This window comes from Agelaius tricolor, unplaced genomic scaffold (genome assembly GCF_023055355.1).
Source record: "Agelaius tricolor isolate 1412-34295 unplaced genomic scaffold, bAgeTri1.0.p SCAF_24, whole genome shotgun sequence".
Classification (NCBI taxonomy): domain Eukaryota; kingdom Metazoa; phylum Chordata; class Aves; order Passeriformes; family Icteridae; genus Agelaius; species Agelaius tricolor.
In genome coordinates this window covers 8539976-8566116 of record NW_027269284.1, presented here as the reverse complement: position 1 = coordinate 8566116, position 26141 = coordinate 8539976, and the positions used below count along the sequence as shown (strand labels likewise).

The 26141-nt window shown below is 40.6% G+C and overlaps 1 protein-coding gene across 1 annotated transcript; it reads left to right on the top strand.

Annotated features, from left to right (window-relative positions):
- The first annotated feature begins 686 nt into the window (after positions 1-686).
- On the top strand, positions 687-26141 carry HTRA3 (HtrA serine peptidase 3). Its single transcript, XM_071447329.1, has 9 exons — positions 687-1498; positions 9532-9631; positions 11327-11549; positions 12167-12361; positions 14891-14923; positions 15592-15706; positions 22102-22150; positions 23819-23914; positions 25156-26141. Exons 1-9 carry the CDS (start codon positions 1075-1077, stop codon positions 25319-25321), a joined length of 1401 nt encoding a protein of 466 aa, XP_071303430.1. The 5' UTR covers positions 687-1074; the 3' UTR covers positions 25322-26141.

Below are 26141 nucleotides of genomic sequence, written 5' to 3'. Positions count from 1 at the left end.
CTCTGCATGTTCTAAAGACTGTGGAGGTGACTAGTTGAGAGCTCAACACATGCACTCTTCCACCTGATAGTCTTACTGAATATGTTTAATAGTAGATTAAAACCCTCAAACCTCAAATACGAAGGCTTTGGCAACACTTCCAACTACTATTATAGAGAAGCTGCCAAATCTTCTGTAGAAGCAAATGACGGTGTGGAACCCAGCAGATCCCCTTTGGCAGCTGGAAAGTGTCTCGTACAATGTGCAATGATGCCTTGCAGAATAAGTGGCTGCAAGGACTGCGTTCAGCTACTTGTGTCTCTGCTCTGATACCTGCAAAGAGGGATTTGTGCCCGAGACCACGTTTAACATTACAGCAGAGACCAAACTAAGCGAGACCAAACTTGATTACTCTTCGGTGGCAGTGGCGACAAACGCCCCTATTACTGCTGACATTACAGACAAGCATGAGGGCAGGCAAAGCGGCTGCCGGCTTTCTGCCCCTGCACTCACAGAGATCACAGCCGCTCAGATGTAACAGGTTCGCCTTTGTTTATGCCACGTCGGGCACCCACAGCCCCTGGTGTCCTCACGCCGGGCTCTCCCCGTTCGGGGCGGCGATTTGCCAGCAGGCGGGCGGCTCTGCCCCGCAGCGCCCAGCTGAGGGGAACGGGCCCTCCCCGCTCCGTCCGTCCCGCCCGGGGTGGAGCCTGGGGAGCTGCCGGTGCTGCGGGAGGCGGCGGGCCCGTCCCTCATATAACCCTGCCGCCGCCTTCCTAGCGCCTCCCGCTCCGCCTGCTCTCGGTGCTCCGTGCCATGGCTCAGCGCCTCAGTCCGGCCAGCTGAGTCCTGGGAGCCACCGCGTCCTGCGGGGACCGAGCCGGCCGTGACTCCGCGGCCCTGTCTCTGGCCTGCTGCCCTCCGCCGTCCCGCTCGGCCCGCAGAAGCGCTGCCTGGGGCACACGGCGCTGTGCTGCCCGAGTGTGCATAAAGCCCGCCTTCCCCTTCCCTCGCCGCGATCGCACCTTCCCGCCTCCTGCCCCGGGGCCGGCCGGGCTCGCAACCCGCGCTCCGCCGCCGCTGTCCCCGCCGAGGATGCGGGTGTCGCTGCTGAGCCCGCTGCTCCTGCTGTCCCTCAGCGCCGGCCCGCACGCCGCGGAGCTCCAGCTCGGCCGCGCCAAGTGCCCGGCCCGCTGCGATGTCTCCACATGCCCCAGCCCCAGCTGCCCCAGTGGGTACGTCCCCGACCGCTGCGGCTGCTGCCTCATCTGCGCCGCGGGCGAGGGGGACTCGTGCGGCCGCAAGGAGGACCCGCCCTGCGGGGACAGCCTCGATTGCCGCTACCCCATGGGCAAGCGCTTCGCCAAGGGCGTCTGCCAGTGCAAGCTCAGCGCCCAGGTGTGCGGCAGCGACGGCCGGACGTACGACAACATCTGCCAGCTGAAGGCGGTGAGCCGCAAGGCGCTGCAGCACGGGCTGCCCGGCATCGCCCAGGTCCAGAAGGGAGCCTGTGAATCGGGTAGGAGCATGGTGGGACCTGCCGCGGGGTGGGAGGTGGGACACCTGGGTAAAGAAAGTCGCGATTTTCCGTGGCTTGGGAAGACTGGGTGGATCTAGGTACTCTAAAAACCTCCAAGGATGTGGAAACTAATGACACCTGTGGTATGTGGAATGGATGCTCAGGTGCTCTCTGACCAGCAGAACTGCTGGATGCTCAGTGTGGGTTTGGGCAGGGCTCCCCCAAACCAGCAGCACGGCTGTGGATGATGCCTCGCAGTGCTCCCGGACAGGAGGCGGGCGCGCTTGCCTGATGGGAGCGAGGTGGGTGGAGGTGGCTCGGCTGCCAGGCCAGGGCCAGGGCAGCGGCAGCAGCTTTTCTGGAGGCAGGGGCAGCGGCAGCAGCTTTTCTGGAGGCAGGGGCAGCGGTACCAGCCTGCTCCCGTCCGGCCGGTGCCACCTGCGCTGGCTGCGGTGCCGGCCGCGCTGTTTGGTGGCCGTGTTGGTGTTGGTGGCATCCCCTCTGCAGGGCACAGCCCGCACAAACAGAGCAGGACCCGGGAACACCTGAGCTCCGGGACCGTCCCTGGGGGATTTTGGGGTGTTAGTCAGATTGACCTAACAGGCGAATCAGAAAATGCCTCTAAAAGCCCATCAGGGCAGAAAAGGCGCTGAGTATTGATCAACCACCTAAAACGTGGTCTTTTGTCTGGTTTGTTTTCTTCACCAAAGGGTTTTGTAGTCTTGTAGAGCCCTTGTAAAGAAAAATAGTCTTGTAAGGAAAAAAAAGCCCGAGAAGTTCCTTTATAGTGTAAAATATTGATACTCAGGCAATCAAATGATCTTGTGGTTGCAGTAAAGTGTTGAGGCCTCTGCTCAGAGCCTGTGATATGCTATGACACACAACTTCAGGCTTGGTGATTTAACTTTGGAAAGTTTAGTAATCTCTTAAGCTAGTAATTTCCTTTTAATATTAAAATGTGTCTCTTCATGGAAGTGTTAATGCTGGCAATATCTTTCCACATACTTACTGGTATATTATTTTAAGGCTTTGCTTCTGCTACATTTCCCATAGAGTTCCTGAAAAGAGAAAAGTGCTATGCTTAATGGTGTTTTAAAACATGCATTAATGTTTCCATTATGTCAGGTAAATCACTAAGCATCCTGTTTATTCATAGCAAACTGGCCAAAATGATTGGCAGGGTTCAGAAGGAATAGGGGTAGTGTTGTAGCCTTTCTGTGAATAGGGGGCCTTTCATATATATTTTGATCTTTGGAAAGGCTAAGCCAGTTCAGAGTGGGAGGATATTCAAATGATGTTCCTGGAGTTCCTTTCAGAGAATCTTGTCAGAGCCAAGAATTGTTTCAGATGCCAGCCTGAAGCTGCAGTGTTCCATCTCTCCAGTGTTTTGTAGTTATAAATTGTTCTTTGCCTGTACCTTTTCACATCAGCAAATGTTAACTTTAGTACTCCTAAAACTTGGTTGAAACTGATCCACGTGAAATAATCAAAATGTTTAACCAAAATGAGTGAACTAGCCTGCATCTGTGAGCTTGCTGTGTGCTTGGCATTGGGTATATGTGACATTTTCTTTAAGGAATCCTCCTGAATCTAATGCTAATAGGCTTAGGAATTTAGGGCTGTGAGGCAGAAAAGATTTTTTTTTTTCCAAGCAACTATTTTAGTGTTTACTTTAATTTGGCTTTATTTTTTTTGTCTCAGAAAACATCAGCTTAGATGAAGCATCTGGTTTTCAGTTGAGATTTAATTTTTTTTTTTTTTGTTCAGTTCTACAGCTGCACAAACTGAAGCTCAAAGAAACTGAGTGTCTTGCCCAAGGTCAGGCTGAGTTGGTGGTTGAGCCAGGAATAGAACTCAATTATGGGTTTTTTTGTTTGTTTTGGTTTGTTTTTTTTTTTTAACAATAACTTGCAATGGCTGTAATGAGAGGCTTGGAAGAAAGTTGACAGTTTAAAATTGCTGTCAAATTTCTTTTTCTCCTGTTCTTGCCTGGCCTCAGATGACTCAGAACTTGAAGGGATAAGCTAGTTATGAAGTAAATGCAGTTTTACTTAACCATCCATATATTAAAACAATCTCAGATAACAGAAGTTTCACATAGTATGACTAAGGCCCTATTTAAAACATGCACAGGCCCAGAGTGGCTCCTGAAATGTCTGTTCCTCTCCTTTTTGAGTTGCTTGTGTTGATGCTGAGTTGGATTCTGGCTGTGATAAACCCAGACAGGCTGAGAAACAGCTGTGATTTCCTGGTGACAGCAGTCTGGTGAATAGGGATGCATGAAACCTGGGTAGTAAAGGATGAAGGAAGGAAGGAATGAGGTGGCCAGGGTTACTGAGTGATAATTGAAAAGTTAACAGAATTTAAAATGCTTTTGTCCTTGTTGAAGTCTTGCATTGGGTTGAAAAGCACCATGCCAAATTGCAATTTCTACACACAGTGGATTAAATGGGGTGTGCACTGCCTGGAGGTCCAGGGGCTCCATTCCTGATGCTCTGCCATGTACCAGTGCCCAGGGGCTTCTCAGAGATACTAATGGGAGCAGTCTGCAGAAATCCTGTGCAAAGTTAAACTCCCTTCTACAAATACTGGGGGGATTTTCCAACTTTTTTCAACAGTATATATGTTTATATATGGGAATATATTGTGAAGCTATTTTTTTTTTCTGCCTTCTGTCACCTACTGTGATAACAACAAGCTATTACAAGCCAGCATGTAAGTAATGGGAGAAATACTTTTGGAGGACAACCTCTGTAATCAAAGATCTATTCCTACAGAGCCTTGTTTCTCAGGGCAGCAAGTGCAAGTTTTAACAATGCCATGTATCAATCCACTAAGATGTCAGACATCTCACTCAAAGGATTCACTTGGTCACCTGCCATCTACAGTCAACCTGTTTGTTTCTTGAATGAAGGACTGGTTTTGATCTCAGTATATCTTAGTACAGTTAAATTCCCTGCAAGGTTATTTTGCAAATAGCTTCTGTGAAGACAGATTTCTCTTTTCTTACCTAAGACATGGAAGCAAATTTATTTTTTTTAAATACTGGTGCTCTTTTGTCAATGGAACTAGAAAAATTAAAAGCTTAATTAGAAAACCTTTGAGGCTGGACTTGACACTCACCATTTACTGTCCTCTGCACTGTTAACCTGAAGTCACTCTCAAAAAGGGGTGGTGGTGTTTACTCACCCAAGTCAGTCAGATCTTTGCAAGATAGGAGCCTAAAAGTTCATATTCCTAAGAGAGTGTTTGAAACACAATTAATTCATAAGTCATTGCACACAGGTGTTTGGAATGTGCCTGTACATTGAAGATACAGAGGAACAACTGAGTGTATGATTATGTGCATTTCTGAGAAGTTGGCCCAGTGAGGGATAGAAGTCTCTTGCTGGTGTTGCTGCCATCAAAGCCTTAAAGCTGCCTGCAGCTGTATTTAGGGACATGTACTGCAAGGTATTAGCTGGGAACACAAATTTTGGTCACATTCCTGTGCTGCTTGTTCTCCTTATGCCTGAGTTGCTTTGAGTTCCTGCAGGTGAGGATGGATAGTGTACAGGATTTGGTATACAATTCAGAGTAGAGCACTTCAATGCTTTGTAAAGGATGGGTGACAGGAAAAGGCTGTTCTTGCTGTATCTCCTCATGAGGGTCACTTGGAAAGGAGGGATACCAAGCATACAAAGTCAGTGTGGTGTCTGTGCTAGAAAGCTTGTGCCACTCTGTCTCTGTCTGGCCCTTGTGATTGCTGCATTGCACAAGAAAGCCACTTTGGTGTTGGTTCACCAAATTGTTTTCATCTGTGCACGGTAGACATCCATTGTATAAACAAGTTGCCTGAAACATAATGTGGCATTAAACTCACCAAGGCTTTATGGTCAGTGCACAGCTATGCAACTTGATCTTAATGCTGAATTCATCAGAAAAGCTGCCCATGAACCTATGTTTCCAGCAGATGTTTCTGTTTTTTAAGCAGAGACATTATAATCTTTTATTTGTCTTTCATTTCTTTCCATGAAAGCGCAGTAGGGACAGTGTTTATCCCTGGTGATCAGATCTGCCAGGTTGCAGTCCTCCCTTAGACATAATAATTTTGCTGAATGCACAGATCTTTTCTGAAGCAGGTTTTAAAAGGGGGGGTGGGGAAACAACTTTAAAAGAATGAGTTTTCCAGGCTCACAAATTCTTAATGAATATAAAATTGTGGATTTTAATACAATGCATTGTCTTTAAGAAAGCAGTGAATGTGATTTGATTTATTTCTACAGAGACTAAGTTGGCAGATATTCAGAAATGTTCAGTCTTTTGCAAATGTAAATTGGTCTGGTTTTATTGTCTTCAGTGGGATTATAATGATTATTTCTGCTGAATTTTTTTCCAGTTCTCTTCATACTAGGTTAGCGCAACAGATTTGTTGGCATTGTTCCCGGTTTACGGCAGTGTTAATGAGATTGGAGTGGGGTCTATTGTCTCTGCAAGAAAGTAAATAAACCACTCTTAAATGGACCCATAGCCTGTAGGTAACACCACTATCCAGGAAAAATCTTTAACTGATAATAAGACTACTCCTACCTGAAAGGCACTCAGCTTTATCCATTTAAATTCAGTGTAGTTGGAGCCCATAAAATTGGAAGCATAAGGTTGCATTTTAGAAAATAGGCTGAAAATCTTTAGCTCCATGCACTTACATTGAAATCTGAGTTTTAAGTGTTCTGCAAGGGGAGCTGGAGACCTGAAGATCTAATCACTTAGTTGAAATGATAGGCTCAAAGTTCAAGGCTGCTGAAAATCTGGTTGATTTGTGGCTATGGGGCGGATTGGGGAAATCTAGTTTTTTTGACTAAGAAATGCATAGACAGCTAAAGACTCATACAGCATAAATTTGCTTTTGTTTCAAATACAACCTGGTTGCAGCACCTTTGAAATCTTGGTTATGCAACACATGGCTAATCGGATTAAATTATGGGTTTTTGCCAAGATAAATTAGATTTTGTTAGTGTGAGATGATTTTGAACACTCAGTAATAACATGGAAAATAATGCAGGTTATTGAGAGGCCTTTGAAAAACTATGTGGCAAATCTCAGAGGGTCAATGGGTCAAAATCTACAGAAGTTTTGTGGGCTCAGAGCTGTTACATGCTCAGGGCAGCAGAGAGCTGAGGGCTGTGTGGGGCTCTACAAGGCAGCAGAAATATGGAGGGGAGAGATACATATTCAACTTTCTCTCTTAGAAAGGACAGTAGCAGCAGCTGGTGTCTACCAACTAGTGCACATTAAAGGATAGATTCTACCTCTAAATTTACAACACTTGTATTCAGGCTGGCATTATACAGTATACTCAGTGTTGGATGTTGCTTCCTTCTTCAGTTTCCCAGGCTTCAGTTCTTCCCTTTGAAGTATGTTGAGGATTTCTGATGAAAACCATCAGTTTAATAATTATGCACTAAAATGCTGTAAATAATAACCAACACTTCAGTTCCCTTAAATAGTTGCTGAGTGAATGCAAGTGTGCAGTTACACCTTCCAGGTCTGTAGTTTGAGTTCCTGGCACATCATATAATGTGTTTAAAGGTTCTCATCACTGCCAGCTTGCAGAAAATTATTCCAGAAAGATCAGCTTTGTAAGTCAGTTTTCACCAGTGTTTGATCCCCACCAGAGAAAAAAACAGCTCATCTCTGATCAGCCCAGATCTTCAGACATGCCTTTCATACAAAGCCTGAATGTCTGTTATTCTTGATCCTCCTTTGTTTCAGATTTCCCTTTAATATTGGTGCAGATTTCAATTTTATTTCAGGTTTGAGCATTCTTGTCTTCTAACCACAGCAGGGAGGTTCTGGGCTTCTGCTCAGACACAGAAATGTTTTCACTATTGTATGAGAAGAAGGTAAACATTGTTTCAGTTTTAGTCTCCTCTCTGTATTGCTGCATTTTATTTTCCTCACCTTTTTTTCATGTTGTTTTCACTACCTCTTACAGAGACTTTCTCTTTGCCTCCCCCAAATCCTACCTGGAAAGCCACCCATGATGTTTGCCTGGTGCTAGTCAGGAGTGAGGTTTTTGAACAAGGCTCTTCCTGTGCTTGTGGCCATGTACAGTGCTGTATCCATTTGGTTAGGGCAGAACAGTTGAGCACTTAGAAGATGCAAATGGATTTAGTTGCCCTGACTCACCCAGAGCTATGCTGATTTACACCAACTGAAAGGCTGCATTCATCCCCAGTTTTTCCCCAGTTCTGTGCAGTTCATCAGCTGCCTTTCACTGATGCATGGTCATGTCTATTAGGATAAATGTGATGGCAATGTTATATCCTGTCAGTGAGCACTTGCTGTGTAGGCAAGTGTTCAAAGTCATGTCAGTAGACTTCAAAGGATATAATGCATAATCAGGCAAGCTGCTTGGGAACTGAAGGTAAAATAACTCTTTAGTGGCCTTGTAAGCAAAATAAATAACAGTGTATTGTGCTTACATTTGACTGTCCTCTGTGATTCTTGTTTGCTGTGTCTCTTTTAAACTAAGCACTAAAACAAGAATGTTCAATTGGCTGGAGAGATTCTTCAGTGTGTGTGAGAATGTGCATAGAAATAATAGACTGAACCTAGTCCTGCCAAGCTGTTCCTTTTGTTTATTCAGTATCACATAAATCTAACTTGCTAAATATAAGCAGGGTTTCTTTTCATTCAGAACTAAATCCCATGTCCAGTAACAGGATAAAGAACTTGCAGACTTCTGTGAAGAAATTCCTAGTCTTCTTGGTCTAGTTTTTTCAACTCATTTGCTCACTTTGGTAGATCCCATAGTTAATTTTAAAGCTTCAGGCTGTGAACACAAAAGATTGCTATTTGAGTGTGGGGATACATCCCCTATCATATGCTTTACCTGTGTGATGGTATGGCTCTGTGGATGAAAGACTGCAGAGAATATAACATTTAGCACAAGCAGTGCTATTCCTCTGGGATGTTGTGGTGCTAGAAGCCAGGATGCCATGGGCTTTTCCCCCACCTCTTTAAGATCTTAACTTCACACAATTTTATTGACTCTTAACAAATGCTGTGTATAGTGCTGTTTAACGTAGTACCATACTGGCTTTTGTCAGACATTTTAGTAGTCTATTTGTAGGCCCAGATGCATATGACAGCCTAAATGTGAATTTGCAGAAAGTTTTAGGTGCAAAGGTTGTAATTTAAGTCAGGTTTCTAATGTGTCTACTTAAAAAAAAAATAGAACTTAATTTGGGAGTCACAATTCAAACTTTTGCAGCTGTGGTACTCAGCACTTGTCAGACCACATCTGGAATACTGCATCCAGTTTTGAATCTCTCAGTACAAGAAAGGCATTGACAAGCTAGAGTTCAGAAGGTCATGAGGATGTTTGGGGGGAACTGGACATATCTCCTGGGAGGAGAAACTGAGGGTACTGGGCTTGTTCAGTTTTGGGAAGAGAAAGCTTCAAGGGGACCTAAGAGCAGCCTCCCTGTGTGCCAGATTCACACAGAGGTGCATAATGGGAGGATGAGAAACAAGGGGCATGAGTTGGAACATGAGCTCAACAAGTTCAGATGTGATGTAAGCAAAACCTAAACATCATGGGGGACAGTGAAGCAGTGGGACAAGTTTCCCAGGCAGTTTCTGGAATGTCCATCCTTGGTGTTTTGCAAGTCCCAACTCTGTTTCCCTTTGTAGCTGATGCAGCTTTGAGCAGGAGGTAGAACTAATGACCTCCTAAAGTCCTTTGCTTATGACCCTCTGTGTCTTGGATAATACCAAGTAGTTGTCCTCAGAAAAATGCTCAAGACAGAGCTTATAGACTTCCAAAGAAAAGAATGTAGAGCTAAGTGATGCTGATATTTAATTTTCTCAGGATCATGCAGAATGCTAGGTAAATTTTGAACAATCTTAATGACTTTGATTCCTTTTCCAGTACTGTTTTGAAACCGTTCTAGTTGGAGAAACAGACCAAATCAAAGCAGATTCATCTTGCCTACTTGATAAAAAATGTATTGTCTTATTAACATATCCAATTCTTTCTGCTAGTATAGGTCACCTACAGTCCAGCAGCCCAAGATACAAATTCAACTTCATAGCTGATGTGGTGGAAAAGATTGCACCTGCAGTTGTGCACATTGAACTTTTCCTCAGGTAAACTTTCAATTCTTTGTTTTAGTTACATTGTTTAACAAAGATCTACAGTGTACTAACTTTCCTTTTGAATTTGAGGTTCACAAAACATTCTAAAACATTACAGCAGACCCATTTCTCCAGAGAACCACTTGTTTGTGTGTATTGTTCCTGTTCAGTAGATCTATTCTAATGGGTTTACAGTACTATACAATATATATAACTGTCTACCCTAAAATAAGTATATCTCATTTTTGGAGTTCTCTTCCACCTTCACTAAAATGTTTTGCTTGTTGGACTGTATTTGTATCTCAGTTTAAATACATATATATATATGTATGTATATTTATATGTGTGTGTGCGCACACATATTTAGACACTAAGCTGGAAAAAAATGGCTTGTTGTTAGTTTTTCAACTTTGAAGGAGAGGTGATTTTATTTTGGCAGGAAGAGCATTAAAGGGTAGAATGTCAAGGAGATGTAGTCTATCTAAACACAGAAATGACTCCTGTTAAGACAGAAATGAACTAAAGTTTTTGACCAGAACATCACCAATATTCAGGATGCTGAAGCTGGACCTGATGTGGCAAGATCAGCCCTGAGTGTCAAAGCCACCTGAGAGGTTTAAATATGAGTCCTCAGAACAACCTGCTTTCAGAACAAATTACTGCAAATATTGCATGCACTCCATTATGTGAATACCTTTCCTCCTGGAGTCCTCTCAATTTCTGCAGATATAAGAATTTTTTGGAGAATTTTTGTAGGCTTTTTTAATATCCAAAATCAAGATAATCAAGTATATCAAGGGACATAGTTTTATGCACATGGTGATTGGTCCTTTGAGAGGATGTTACAGCTGAAGATGCTCAAGATCTTTTCATATATTGTTAAGATTGTTTGTTCTTTTCCTAGCAGCTTGCTGGGTGCTAATATTGATACTACTTTTTCATGGGATTTGCTTCAATTGTTTACTGCTAAATAGTCCAGAACTTTCAAATAATATCCTAACCAGGACCATGTATTGGAAGAAAGACTTTGTGGGCCTTTTCTTGTTTTCTGCTGTGCAGACACTTTATGTTCCCCTAACATAAGGTCATTACAACAGTTGTTCACAGAGAAAATCTGTAACGCCTTGAACAGTTTGCAAAATCTTTTACCTGTCTGTTTTGCAGCACATGTTGTTTCCCACCAAGTTTTACCCATTGGTAGTGTTTTCCATTTTTTCTTTCATATTCCTAGTCATTTTGGTTTCCAAACATGCTTTTTCCAGTCTGCACTTGGGCTTTATGATCTCCTTAGACCTTTTCTCTTCCTTTATGCTTCTGTCCAGCTGCAAGGTTCCTTCTTCCCCTTCTCCCATTAGATGATCAGTTAATTTCTTAGCTTTATTATTTCCCTCTTTCAGTATGTAATCAATAACCAGTGGGATCAGATAGGCTGCTTCTCCTTCCTTTTTTGTCACCTACACTCTATGCAAGGAAGATTATGAAGACAAAATTGGAAAACAAAGGAAAAAGATCCTGCTGATTGTCTGTAAACCTCAATTCCTGTCTCCCTGACTGACTAAAGCCAGTCACAATTTTCAGGAAGGGATCCTTTCTTTGTAATTTTTTAAAAAGTTTGATTCTCAGGGTGAAACGTGGTAAGTGATGTCTAATATAATCTTTTCTTAAGTTTGTTTTGCTTATGACACAAAATGCTTGCTTTTTGTGCAGGCACCCTCTCTTTGGTCGAAATGTCCCCCTTTCCAGTGGATCTGGGTTTATTATGTCTGATTCTGGTTTAATTGTGACCAATGCCCATGTGGTGTCAAGCACAAATGCAATATCAGGGAGACAACAACTGAAGGTACAGCTCCAGAATGGAGATACCTATGAAGCAACAATCAAAGACATTGACAAGAAATCTGACATTGCAACAATAAAGATTCACCCTAAGGTGAGTGACATAAACAGGAGAATGCCTTCATTTGGGCAATTTCAGTTTCACTTAGTACAAAGTGATTGACTAGAATATATGTTTAAGGATTCCTTAGATCTGTGGAAAGCAATGTACTGAAATACAGGCCTGGAAATTTTTCCTATTTTGGAATTAAATTACTTTGTCTTCTGTGCTAGGAACTGTAAAAAACTAAGAAAAAAAAAAGTCACTCATGTAATATGTGGCAAAATTGTGCTATATTTACCTAAATACCCAGGCTAATCTTTCTAAGCTTTGTGGCAGTATGCATGGACTGCAAGGTGGGCATAATGCAGAGAGAGTGGTAGTCAACAATTGGTTTTTGTGCTGGTTCTAGGAGGAGGCAACAATCTGCTGGAAAACAGGGAAATTTTGATGCCCTTCTTTTCTTGGTGAAATTGCAAGGAACTACAGATAGCTGTTTGTTTTTGAAGATGGTTTAAAACAGCATAAGTTTTGGGTGTAGGATAGTGAGTGGCTCTTTGATTAATGTAGTGGAAAGTGTTCCTAACTTTTTGCTGGTTTTTGATCTTTGCAATCAGATTATTTTCAAGTGTGAACTAATGCTTATTTCTTTCTCTCTCTGTTTGATTAAGAAAAAACTACCAGTATTGTTACTGGGACACTCAGCTGATCTGAGGCCAGGAGAATTTGTGGTGGCAATTGGGAGCCCCTTTGCCTTACAGAACACTGTGACCACAGGTATTGTCAGCACGGCTCAGCGAGACGGCAAAGAGCTGGGCCTGCGGGACTCGGACATGGATTACATCCAGACAGATGCCATCATTAATGTAAGCTCCACCTCACAGGCTGTCCCCACTGTGCAGCATGGAAGGGCCTGCTCTGAGACATGAATCCAGCAGCTTTGTTTAACATCAGTGAAATTCTTCTTTTTCAAAACTCTATGCAGTGTCTGTAAGGTGTGTTCAGGCAGCGTTGTGAAGGGAATGATAAATAAAAGTTCTCCCACTGAGGTTGTCTGTGAGGATGCTGCATAGGTCAGATGCTTTGAATTCTGTAAATCTCATGCAGCAGCATGGTTGTATCAACCAGCAGTAAATTAAAACATTTCTCTCTCTGCCTGCTGAGTTGCTCTGGTCAAGGAAGCTGTAGAATAGAGCCAAAATTTCTTTCATCTCCATCCTTTAGAAGCAGATGGAGTAGTCAAATTGAGAGTATGTGCTTCAGTGTAGTGACAGGACACCCAGGTAAGAACATAAGGAGAGGACTGGGGATATTTGTTGCTGTTTGTTTTCCCTTTGCACATCACATAATCAAAACAAGAGTCAAGGTGGAAAATAACAAAGTTTGAGGTAAGGTTTGGAGCTAAGCATTGCATGTATATAGAAATACATTAAATAGTGTTCCTTCAGAGCATCTTGGAGTGATCCAAAGAGCTTAAGTGAAGTGCTTGGGTGTATGTTTAGTTTGTACTGCTTCTAAAATGAGCACTGCACACATATCTGAGGTAGAAAATGGCCTGAAATTTTATACTTTAAATCTGTTACACATTGAAAGGAAAATATTTCAGGATTTGTTTGTTGGACTTGAATGTCAAATTTGTCATAACAAGCAATAATAATGTTTTACACACAGAGTGCTTCACAAATTGTTATTGTCACAGACTTGTTGAAAGAAATTGTGTAGGGAGGAAAAAAGAGGAGAATTATTTTTTGTGCTAAGATATGACATAAAAGTGAGGTTTTTCAAAAAGCTTTTGTGCAACCCAGGAGCTGAACCTCTCTAGACATTTAATTGGAAACTTAGGCAAGATGGGTTACTTGGGAGCACACACTGAATTGGTGGGGGAGACAGAATTGGAACATGGGATTCTTGACTTCTTGCCTATACACATTTTTCAAGCTCAGACTCCTTCCTTGTGTATGTGCTTAGACATTTGCTGCCTTCCAAAGCTAATGAGCAGGTTTAGACAAGGATAGCAGAGTGTGTTAGATAATGCTGGACCAAAGAATGATAGCAGATGAGGTGAGGAAAATGACACTAAGTTTGAATTGCTTTGCCATCTGGGACTGCAAAGCATGAAGATGGTCCCTGGCATAAGGATGCTTTGTGCTTAGCTAATGCACTCATTTTCTCCTGAGAATGGGAGGAGTTTGAGAGTTGGTCTGTTCAGAGCATTCCTGTGGCTCAGCCAAGACTTTCCTGCAGGAATGTGCATGCAGCTGCCTTTTGAGGAATGCTGGGACAGCAGTAACATAGGGCAGGAGAAAACAGGGCCATAAGGTTCTAAATGGAGCTGTATTGCATGTGCTGAAGGTCTTTCACATCCTTCAAGCAGAAGACGAGTGAATGAAAGACCATGTGCTGAGCAAGGCTGAAAAATCATTATTTTGGTTTCTTTGTGCCAGTCAGACATAAAAATCACATGTGCAGCCTCTGGTCACTGGAGAGATACAATATAAGGAATTTATCTAATTGTTTAATTTGAGCTTTGAAGCTGTTTGATAAATTTTAATGTCTGTTTTATTCTCCTATGAATCTATAAAGTTTGCCCAGTGCTATCTAAGTGTAAATAGTTTGTGTCTTGCTTCTCTGTCATACATCACTTAGCTTTTGTTTCTTTTGAGTAGTAAGTTGCTGCTCTTGGCTGTTTTGCAAACCTACTCTAAAACTCTGGCCTCACTCAAAAACAAATTGTTGAGCCAGCTTGAAGATGGACAAGCAACTTCCCCAACTCTCATTTCCTGTGGTCCTGTTGCTTATTTCCTTTAAGGGCCATTAGGTATTAGGTAATTTTGGGCTGTTCAGAGTTGCTCTATGCCTTCCCTAGAGAGGCATATGTGTCTGTGGTTACTAAATCAATCCTTATGTAGTAGCTACCTCATAGCAATATGCTGTGATTAAATATGTAAACCACTGTATTCTGCTCCAGTGGAGAATGAGAGACTGACAGTGTTACAAACCAAAGTGATGAGTGAAACAAAAATTGTAGAAGCACTTCACTGAAGTATAACTATAAATAACAATTAACTACTTCGAAACATTGTTCTGACAGGCTTTAGGAGAATCAAAATACTAGCTTTAGCTATTCAATGTCATAAACTCAGGGTCTGTCTATCTGGAGTGGCTCCTAACTTAATTTCTGTTTCTGAAAAAACCAAACAACTATAATCATGGGAGGGGTGTAGGGGTAGGATAAGAGCTACTTGTGATCTTCTGTGATTGATAGTGTCTGTCAGTGCTGCCTAAGAAATTACCTCTTCTCTTTCATTTACTTAAAAAACAGTACTGTTTGCAATGAGAATTGCATTTACAACAGTGAAGTATTAATTTATTGTTCCCTTATGTCATTTTTACAGTATGGCAACTCTGGAGGACCTCTAGTTAATCTGGTAAGTCCATGTGACTTGGTTTGGTTGGTTGGTTTTGTTTCAAGAGCTAGTTTCAAGTGGGAGAATGTTCTTTTGGGAAGATTCATGGGTCATTCCAGCTTCCATTCATTTAGCTAATGAAGGCAGATAGCCTGTAGCTAATGAAGAATATGCAAATTAGGTTTCATTTCACACACCACAGGAGAACATTTCCCCATTGAGCACAGAAAAATTTACATAGCAGTGAGGAATATTGGATCTGGAGGGAGCAGTTACACTTGTTAGTTCATGCTGTGAAATCTGGGATGCACGACAGAGATGGAACCTGGCTACCCCACACAACTCTTCCAAAGTAGATTGCTTCCAATCAGCACTGGTTTTGCAGGGCAGTGACTTGTGGCTGTAGTGATAGTAGTGACTTCCCTGCCCACTTGGCAGAGGGAATGTCTTGCTGAGTGTTGGGATGGACCTTGGATGAACACACTGTACTGTAATCTCTCTGGCCATCACAGTTAAATGTGAAATGGATCATGAATCAAAGCCCAGATCCTCCCTTATAAGTAGTGTTTATTTCTTGAGTGATTACAACACTCTAGAATTTCTTACACCAGCTTTTAACATGAAATTCTAGGCAGGGAGATGAATCCTGTACTTAGGAACAAATTTAATTGGGTGTTGTCTCTCAACAGGATGGTGAAGTGATTGGGATTAACACCTTGAAGGTCACAGCTGGAATTTCTTTTGCAATTCCTTCAGACCGTATCACTCAGTTTCTCACAGAGTCACATGACAAACAAAGTAAAGGTAAGGTCTGCAAGAAACAGGGGTAATCTTTCAGTTATTATATCAGTTATATATTATATTCAGTTATTATCAGGATAATCTTTCAGTTATTATCCTGATCCAGGTGAAGTGCTAAAAGACATGGGTGTGGGATCCTATTACTGAAAGGAGCAGCATCCTTCTCCATTATAGAGCATCACAGACTGGGAAATAGAAAACAATTTCACAGAAGTAGGAGAGACTTCTTATTACTCACACCCCCAAAGAGCAGACAGTGTGTGTATAAATATGGGAAATAGGGCCTCTGAGAATAGTGAGGACACAGATGAATCATTGCTGTCTCAACTGATCTTGAGAACAGATGATCACTTGTTTAAGGAGTTTTATTATCCTCTTTTCACTTATTGTCAAGCAAAAAGATTAAGGTATACTGTAGAAAATAAGTTAAAAACCTTTTAAAGCATCTGTCCACAGGTGGGATGTAGTCCATAGAACCTGACCTATATTTTAGCATGGTCATGTATGTCAGTGCTATATAATCACATATTGTGACAGACTCTCAGGCCCTGGTGGAAGAAGGGCTGTTACTAATTTGTGAAGAAATACGTGGGAAGATGGGAGAGAGGCAGAAAGAAAGGCCTCTGCACTGGACAGCATATAAATCTAAATCTATTGGCAATGACAACTGCAGTACTTTAGACTTTTTTTACATGCCTGCACCATATCTGTCACCCTGCTCTAGATGTCATACTACAGGCTGCACAGCCAAATCTGATCTAGTAATGCTGCATCCAGGCCAAACCTTCCTTACTCTTTCACTTGCCAATTTATCTGTCCACACCCTACTACTAATCTTTTATCACGAGTGTTGGCTGCTGCTGCTTCTTCTCTTGAATCTTTGTTATTAATCTTGTCTTCTCCTGAGTTCATCCAGTTCTGATGCCAGGGTTGTTTCCCTACTGTCTTCTCAGATACTGTTATTTTGGAAACTTCCTTAGTCAGTGGTTTTAAAGTGATGCATCTGCTTGTATGAGAGCATCACAAACTTGATGGGTCCCCTCATCTGTGCTCTGTTGGATTCCACAAACCATATTGTTTTCACTGTTGATTTGAGAGAAGGGGGACAAGTAGTTGAAAAAAGGTTGTTAATTATATGCTGAGAAATGCATTTCAAAGTAGCTGACATAATTTTGTTTCAGTCAGCATGTCAAAAAAACTTATGTATTCACCCTGGTTACTAACTTATTGTTGGTTTCTAAAACAAACAGGTGTCTCATTAGTGATGTTACTCTTTAGAACCAAACTGCTTGTCCCAGTCCAGGGAGGAGCAGTGACTCAGCCTGCAGGCCTTGCCTAGAGGCATGAACTCAGGCTTTGTGCAGAACTCACCATCTCCTGGTAACTGGGGCTGGAAAGTCAGTGAAGGTCAGGGGTGTCACCACTGAAATCAGTCACCTTGCTCCTTCAGGCACCTTTACCTCCACAGAATGATGAGCCAAGCTAAGGGCCCAGAGACAGCTTTGCCCATGGAAGAACCCTGTTCTTCCAGGGCAAAAACTGTGAAAGATTCAAGTTTATACTGGGATTGTAACATACAGATTTTTATTTTTAATCATATCACATAATTCCCTAATCAAAAGGATTTACACTTTCTCTTAGTGTCAATGGGACTGTCATTGCTCCAAAAATCCTGGGGCACAGGAAATTTTATTAATTATTTTTCAAATTTTTTTTGCTTTTGCTTCTCTGAAGTGCATCTTATAATTTTGCTATAGCAGAGCAGTCATTTACTGCCCTTAATGCATAGAGAAAGTTTCTAGGAAATATTTTCACCACATATTTGGGACTTAGTTTTCATTTCTTAGGCCCTTAGTAATAGTTCTCTGGTTTATTGTATAGTTGCTATTTTTTGGCATAATGAATTATGTAAGCAGAATTTTAGGGATGTTTCTATCACGTTTTCTTCCAGTTATATTTCAGTAGTTTCAGTGGGATCCTCCCTTATGGTACAATTAGGTCATAGAAAGACATTTGTGGGTATTACCATTTTGCTCTTAATATCATATTGCCTGAAGATGATAACATTCCCTTAGGATACCACTCTTTCCAGATTTATTCTGGCATAGTAGATACTCAATTGTTTAATAAGCTGGACATTAGTCTTTCAAATCTCAGTTGATCAGATAAATGTTTTATATAGAAGACATATATTTTTTTAAATCTCATCTGTTATATATAGCTTCAAATATCTGATCTGTTGAAGAACAGGAATGGAGAGTGGGGGAAAAGTAGAGGATGCAATTTGAATGAGGAATTTGCACTGGTTATATTTTCTGTACATTCTATATTACCTAATGCATTGTTAATATATAATAGCACCTAATGTATTTTTGACTAAAGATTTGTCACAGCCTTCACAGAGATGTTTGTCTGTTGAATGGTCTGAAAGTCTTTGGTAATTTTGGGGTTACCAGTAATAAGGTTAATGTCCTTTTATAGTTAGGAAGTCTTAAATTGCTACATAAAGTTAAGTGTCTCCATCTGTATCTCTTTTAATCAGCTGTGTATTCTGTGTTTATGTCTGGAAGTTAACTACATACTTAAGCATTGATTGATTTTATTTTTAAATTTTTTTTTAGGAATTTCTCCATTTTGGTCTTAGCTCTATCTATTCCTAGTTTAGACTTGAGCAGAACAGTAAAACTAGGAAGTCTTTTAGATGCTTTATGGTAGAAGTCAGTAAGTCAGCAATTTGAAAAAAAAAAATAAAGAGAAAATCCATCCTAAAAGGTCAGCTTGGCCTCTAAAAGTGCCAGCAGAAAAGTGAATAAACCTTGTTTCAGATGGGCAAGGGGAAATGGGGGAGTTCTGCATTGGCCACACCAAACAACTCATTTACATGAACCCTCATTTTACATCCCCAGGGCCTTGTATTAGTTGTGTTGAATCCATATTCTTACCTTTGTATTTGAATGATTATTACCCATAATAATTACCACAAATCATGAGGGTTGCTTAGGAGCCTTACTGAGCACAGATTCAGACCAATGATTAAATTCAGCTATGTAGTCTATATGAAAGGGACTCTACACAGAGTCCAGTAGTACAGGCTTGAGCTGTTTTCATGCTTTCTATTTGGCATTAGAATCTTTCTTAAATGCTTTCAGGGCTGTTCATGTAGTCTGCAAGATGAGCTAGGTGCAAAATGATTTAGCAGTAAAGTATCTTTGCCTGGCACTTGAATAAGAAGTGCAGGATCTGTTTCTTCACTTGGAAGTCTGGTGATATCCTGGCCCCACTGAAATCAGCTGCATTGGGTATAATTTTGCACAACAGTTGCTCAAGCCCATAGAAGTTTGAGTATATGCCCCCTTAATTTGGATTTATCAGTTCTTTTTGCTACAGTTTATAAGTCATAAACATTTCTGCCTTTGGTTAGTGTTTATCTGTCTGGCTTTTATCTCTATTATTGCAAGCATCAATAAATAAAGTTTAACAGTAAGGCAAGTGCTTTCCTTGCTGTGAAACAGAAATTTCTGGGAATAGTGAACTTCTTCTAGATACTTGGGTCAGCTGCTTGTGACTTTCTATTATTACTAAGCAGATTTAAGTTTAGTCTTGTGGTTGAGGTTGGTTTGCTTGGCTTTGTACCCCTGGAATCAGTGTTTAATCTGGCCTGGTGTTTACAAAAATGAGATTTGAGTCTTTCTCTTCTGTGCTGTGCTCCAGCTTTAGGCCACAATGGTTTCACATTTGGTAAACCTGATTATTCTAACATAGGTTAACTACTGGAGGGACTGGCCCCCTTGTGATGTGCTCCTTAGATTTGTGACATCACTTTATTCCAGTTCTCCTAATTATTTTTTCTTTTCTTTCATGATTGCACAAATTGCCAGAATGACAGGTTTTGAGACTTTCTATTCACAGAGCAGATGTAATATGACAGTGGTAGTTCCAGGTGCCACACACTGCTCTGCCAATGTGACTTAGCCCCAACATCACCATGCCTACACTTTGGGAATGATAAAACACTACTGCTGGTTGTCTGTGCCTGTTCAGTCTCTGCTGATACCTCAAATAAGATGGACAGTTAAATTCCCATTAATCATTGTTGAAAACTGTGGTTTTTGTTGAAGGTGTTTAACTTGGGTTAAATTCAGTGGAATGGACTTTTATGAAACAAAAGGACTGAATTTTTAACTTGTATTCTGACACACAAGATGTCTGGAGAGGGGAAAGAGAGGAGTGTATGCTCTGCTGCTAAAGTAACCTGTGGCTCATATTTTTTAGTTTTACTTTATGAAATAGCCTGCTACTCCTGTAGTATGAATTGCTGTTTGCAGTATGACAAACCTACTTCAGAGAGAGAGCTGAAGGCCTTTTTGAATTTCAGTGCATGAACAGAAGTGAAGGAATACTTTGACCTGCCCAAAGTTGAAGGTAGAATTAGAATTTTGGTTAGGAGTAAGTCTGTAGTTGCAAGACTTATTTTTTCCCTAAAGCTTTATGTTTACATATATCTTTAGCACTGGAGAAATAATTCCTTTTATCACTAGTGTCATTTCTCCTGCGGTTTTTCATTCTTGCAGTTCTGTTTCTTCCAAGTCAATTTCTTTTGTCTCTTCTTTCATTTTCATTTTTCATCATGTAAATATTCTTAACTCAGGCTCCAGAGTATCTTCATGTTTCTGCAAATTTCTGCCTCACAGGCAATGACCAGCATCAAATTGTTTAATGCAAAGGGAGAACTCTCATCACAGATGCTGTCACTGCTCTTATGAAGGGAATTTCATTATTTAACTGTCTACATTGCATGGGCAAGGGGATTGTTTTTAGGGGGGAGAATTATCATGTCTGAATATTTTTAAAAAGTGAAAAATTACATTTCTACCATGGGGACTGGAGGAGCACTGTGAGCTAGTTCATGGTCATGCCCAAAGCTCTTCAGACTTCAAATTTGAGCAATTGAACTTCTTGACACTCTTACAATAGCTGATTTTGATCTTGCTAGTTTTCTTTTAAAATAGAGGAGAGCCAAGCATTTCAGGGCAAAGTAGGGATGACAGTTATGGATGCCAGATTTTTCAGAGTGTAGTAAATCCAATGTTTAGTAGTCAACATTTTCAGTGACTCCAGTGGGAATATTTGGCATGTGTAATATTCAGAACTAAGTCCTTTACTTGGGAGTATTTTTCTTGGAAAGAATAAGAGCTAGAGAAGAGTGTGTAGATCTCTTTTTTCCTCATTTGAGAACCTGGAGAAACTCAAAGATCTTGTGAAGTTGTTGTGCTGGAACAAGTAAGGGGAAATATTGTTTCATGGCGGATGTAACTGAGTACTGCAGCACTCACTGCAGGAAGTCATCAAAGTGCATTTTTTTCATAAGCCAGCTGTGCAATATCTTGGCTTAGTAAAAGCTAACTTCAGAAATATGGTGTTCTTCCTACAGGAGTGATTTCTCACCATTTCAAATTCCACAGAGTCCTGGCAAATCATAAAATTACAGAATAGTTTCTATCAGAAGGGACCTTTAAAGTTCATCTAGTCCAACCCCTCTGCAGTGATCAGGGACACCTTTCATTGCATCCAACCTGACCTTGAGTGTTGGCAGCTGAGGCATCTACCACTTCTCTGGGCAGCATTTTCCAATGTGCTACAACCCTCATAATAAAAAATTCTTCCTGATACCTACTGCCAATCTACCCCCTTTTAGTTTGAAGCCATTACCTTTTGTCCTGTCTTATAAGCCCTCTTTAAATACTGAAAGACCTCATTAAGGTGTCCCTGGAACCTTCTCTTCTCTAGGATGAGCAACCCCAACTCTGTCAGCCCATCTTCATAGCAGAGGTGCTCCACCTTCTGAGTATTTTTGTGATCATTTTGGCAAAGGTCTACATGTTTTGGGATATTTTTTAAACTTGCTTTTTATTCTTTGGGGTAGAAATAACAAGCCATTTGCATTATAATCAGTGTGAATCTTTTGATTGCCCCTTCTCTGAAAAGTGGAAATTTAGATGTTTAGATTCCATTTCTACATTTTAATGAGAACATCATGTGAGGAAATTGTATTGATCAGTTTCAGATTAAATGGTAGCTGGTTATGAAATTTTCTATTTGCTGAATTCATGTGATACTAAATCACAGCAGTTTCCTGGAGGAAAAACTCTTAGAGAATGTAAATGAGCTTTCTCTCTTACCCCTAGTTGCAGGGAGAGGGATTGTAATTTGTAGACCAAAGCTAATTAAAAAAACCCACTTTAGTACAGATGTGTGTAATTTTGTTTAGTTTTGTTAAAATCTGATACATTCCATTTTAATTTTCAGGTATTTTGGGTCATCAGAGAAGTTATTTTTAGGTATTTATTTTTAGGTAGTGTTTACCTAAATGTCTTAAATATCCTCTGTGTTCCTTTCAGATGGGAAGAAACGTTTCATTGGCATCAGAATGCTGACAATAACACCTGCGTAAGTATCCTAGAGAGGTAGTGGTATGTTCATGCACACAAGATGTGGTCAGCAGTGCTTCAGAAATTCATTCATCTTTCTCTACAAATCTTCAGAGATCCAAAAGTGGACATTGGCTTCTAGGAAATGTGCAGGCATTTAAATGATATAGGTGAAATCTATGTTCTGAGACCTGGAAATTCTCTAAATACTGATTTTAGTTCTTGACAAGGACATCTGGAGTTACACCAAGTTTTAGGTGGCATTAAAAAAAAAAAGGTGCTTTCAGGTGACTCTGAGTGCCAATGACAGATCAGCTGATGGAGGGTTTGGTGGTGTTTTATCAGTGCCATTGGAGGCCATATGGTGTGAGGTTTGGTGCCTAGCCATTAACTAGAAAGAGCTGCTGAAGTGCCAGACTAAAGCTTTGTGCCTCTGTGTTAACAAAGCCAGAAATGGACACCCTCCTCTGGCTCTTTACTGCCTTTTCCCTCTTACATTGCTTTGTGTCTTGCTGTTACCCAGATATATTCTTGGATAATAAATGAGTGCTCTTGTGCTGGTGTTCTTCCCCAGCAGTAGGCATGTTTCCAATGTGGCAGTAGACTGCAAAATTAAACAAGACAATTTCCAGCTGGGGTTGTAGTAAAGCCATCTTTTTTCCTTGAGCTACTCTCCTGCAGTCCTCCCTGAAGGGTCAGATCCTCAGCTGGAATGAATCAGTGTAATGGCATTAACATCACTGGTGGAGAGACACTCAGAATTTCTCTGCATAATTGTGAACATGATGTGAGATTTTACTGCTTTTGGAACATCTAAGGAAGCCATGTAAGATGTCTGCAGGCCTATTTTCAGAAAAAGACCACTTCCCTTGTTGTGTTTGCTTTAGTTATTCAATTGTTAGCTTCCTCAGTACTAAATCAAATAAAGAGAAGCTGTGTAGCCATTTTGGCTTGTTTTCCTTCTGTGGGACCCCAGTTTTTCATGGCAGACAGCCCAGTGATCCATCCTTGGTTTAAAATCTTTCCAGAAAGGGGTTTTAACCCACATTGTACACATTGACCTGAAATGATGTCACCATCTCTGAAATGAGGGGATGTTTGTAGAGGCTCTATTTTGCAGGGGGTTCCTGTCTTCTTTCTTTAGAAAGTGATGCACAAATTGCTGATGACAACTTGGGGAAACTGAAGCTTTGATCCAGCTTTGTTTCCAGCTCTGATCTGTCTTCTCTCTGGAGTTATCAAAAACTCCATTGTTCTAGATAAAGACAAATTAAGAATCACTTGTAAAATAAAAGAAACTAGAAAAGTTAGCAAATTTCTGCCCTGTCACCAGCACTAAGTGTTTGGGCAGAAAAACCTTTTGTCCCTGGGAGTGCTTCTGTTCTTGTGCCCATGAACAAGGCCCTCTGTGCTACTGCTGCAAAGAGCCAAAGTCAGATTCTTGCAGGAGATTTGCAAGACCATTAAGTTTAGCATGCTTTGAACAGGTAAGGAGTTTTACCTCTCTTAAAATCTATATAGTTTGTTTTAATCTAAGTCCAAATCCCCTATATTTTCATCACAAAACAACAGGCTAAACAATTAATTAAGTCTTTTACTTTTTGTCACAAAAAGTCTTAATAAATAAAAAATATTTATATGCTTTTGTAGTGCAATCAAATTCTTTATAACTTTGTTCTTCTTTCAGCTTGGTGGAGGAACTGAAGCACAGTAATGCTGATTTTCCTGATGTCAGAAGTGGAATTTATGTACACGAAGTTGTTCCAAACTCACCTTCTCATAGGTAGGTAGAGCACAGTATTTTCTTCACCACAAATAAACCTCCAAAGGGATACTAGAAGGTAATATTTCTTTTTATATTCAAGTATTTCCTCTTCCAGGCTTGATCTGTATTTAAACAATTAAAAATTGTGCCTTTAGGTTTAAAATATTTGTGCTAAGATTCTGCTTGCCTGTACAACAACTAAGCATTTCAGAACTATTTAAATAATGGAATTGTTTAGGTTGGAAATGACCCTTAAGATCATCAAGTCAAACCATGAACCCAGAACTGCCAAGGCCACCGGTGAGCTGTCTCTAAGTGCCACTTCTTCCCATCTTTTAAATTCCTCCAGGGATGGTGACACCACCACTTTGCTGAGTGACCTGTTGCAGTGTTTGAAAACCCTTTCTGTGAAGGAATTTTTCCTATTTTCCAATTTAAACTTCCCTTTGAACAATATAAGGCCATTTCTTCTTGTCCTGTTACTTGGTAAAAGAGACTGCCACCTACCTCACTACAACCTTTGTTGACATTATGAAACACTAACTGTGTGCAAATAAAAAGAGCATCCCAAATTCAATGAACTAGTTTGAGGAGTTTTGTGGAGTATGTTGAATATTAATAAAAAGAAACTTAGATTAAGTTTAAGCAGGAAACAGAATAATGTTCACATAAGGCACTGTCAGAGCTGTTATCTGAGACAGTGCTTAATCTTAAAGGAAGAGGCTGTTTGACAGAACAGTTGAAAAGTAAATAAAATATTTCTAAAAATGATTTTAGGAAGATCAAAACCAAAATTAATGAAAGCAGCTATTAAGGATTATATTTGAGCAGCAAGAGAGAAATAATTTCCCAGTGCTTTAGCTGGTCTAGTTGTCTCAAAATTTTGAGGTTTTAATTTTCAGTTCTTGAAATACATATTGGTGGCAGAAAAGCATGTTCTTGCAAATGGACTGAGTAAAGTGAATCAGTAATAGATAAAAGCCTTTTTTCTCTTTCTCATTTGCTGTAGTTTTGTAGAAGACATGAGAAAATTGTTTTTGTTGTTAAGGAAAAAAATCCTCAGTGAAATAACCTGAGCCTTATTTTGCATTTAGCAAGTGCCACCGGTTATTATTTCACAGTCAGGAGGCTGGAATTTCCCTTCAGTGGAGACTAAAACAAATCAAAATTTATTACATTCGCAAAAGAGATGGTGAATAGCCTTTGTACTCTTCCTCTGCATCGAATGCATCCTTAGTGCCTTGTTCTTGCCTTTGCAGAGGAGGGATCCAGGATGGAGATATTATTGTGAAAGTCAATGGGCGTCCTTTGGTGACTTCCAGTGACCTGCAGGACGCTGTGATGAATGAATCACCTCTACTACTTGAAGTCCGAAGAGGAAATGATGACTTGCTATTTAACATTGAGCCTGAAGTTGTCATGTAAATAGAATTGAGGGAGCTCTCACCATAAGTAAACTCACTTATTCTGGAACACTAGATACCTCCTTTACAGCTACAGTAATTATACTTCCTGTTGACTAATGACAAGGTGGACTAACTTAATTGCCTGAGCCATTTCTGTACATAGTAGCTAGAATGACTTCAAAGATGCCATTTATAGAAGATCTAAATTTCAAAGAAACTTAAGTACTGTGTTCTGGGGAGGAGGAGAAAAACTGGTTTTGGGTAGCTTGTAGAAATGGGTCCCAGTTCCTGTAGCTGCAGATGCAGAGCAGATTCAACTCTGCCTATGAAAAGATCCAAATACTACTGGAAGTGAGGAAGTATATAAAGAGGGAATTATTCTTAAACTACAATCATGGCTGCAGCCGAACCCAAGTTATTGCAATGCAAAATTGAGCTTTTTTTTTCCTTTTATGTAACTTTTCAATGTGAACCTATTATTGGCAAAGCTTGTTCTTAGTGCTTCTGTGCTCCATGTCAATGCAGGTAGATGAAATCTGTAAATATTGAAAGGAACAAAAATGGTGTCAGGCTATAGAGTGTTACACCTAGGTCATGCGATTTTTGGAATATAGTAAATGATTCTTATAGAATTAATGCCTTATATATAAATCAAAACGATGTGCTGAACAAAGTTAAGTTTGAAAAAGTGCACAATTTTTTAAGAATTTGATACAAACCTGTTTTGCATTTTTACCGGTGAGCTTTGCTGTAAAATTGTTACACTACTTTTGGCTTTGACTGTGTATGTTTCTACTGTAAGGAGATTAAAGTTTACACAAATAATCTGTTGATGTAAA

Excerpts from the sequence above, each read along its gene's own strand:
- HTRA3 (XM_071447329.1), top strand. The coding sequence starts at position 1,075 with ATGCGGGTGTCGCTGCTGAGCCCGCTGCTCCTGCTGTCCCTCAGCGCC. Across the intron at positions 12,362-14,890 it reads AGACAGATGCCATCATTAAT|TATGGCAACTCTGGAGGACC; the intron begins GTAAGCTCCACC and ends TCATTTTTACAG. Across the intron at positions 22,151-23,818 it reads ATGCTGACAATAACACCTGC|CTTGGTGGAGGAACTGAAGC; the intron begins GTAAGTATCCTA and ends TTCTTCTTTCAG.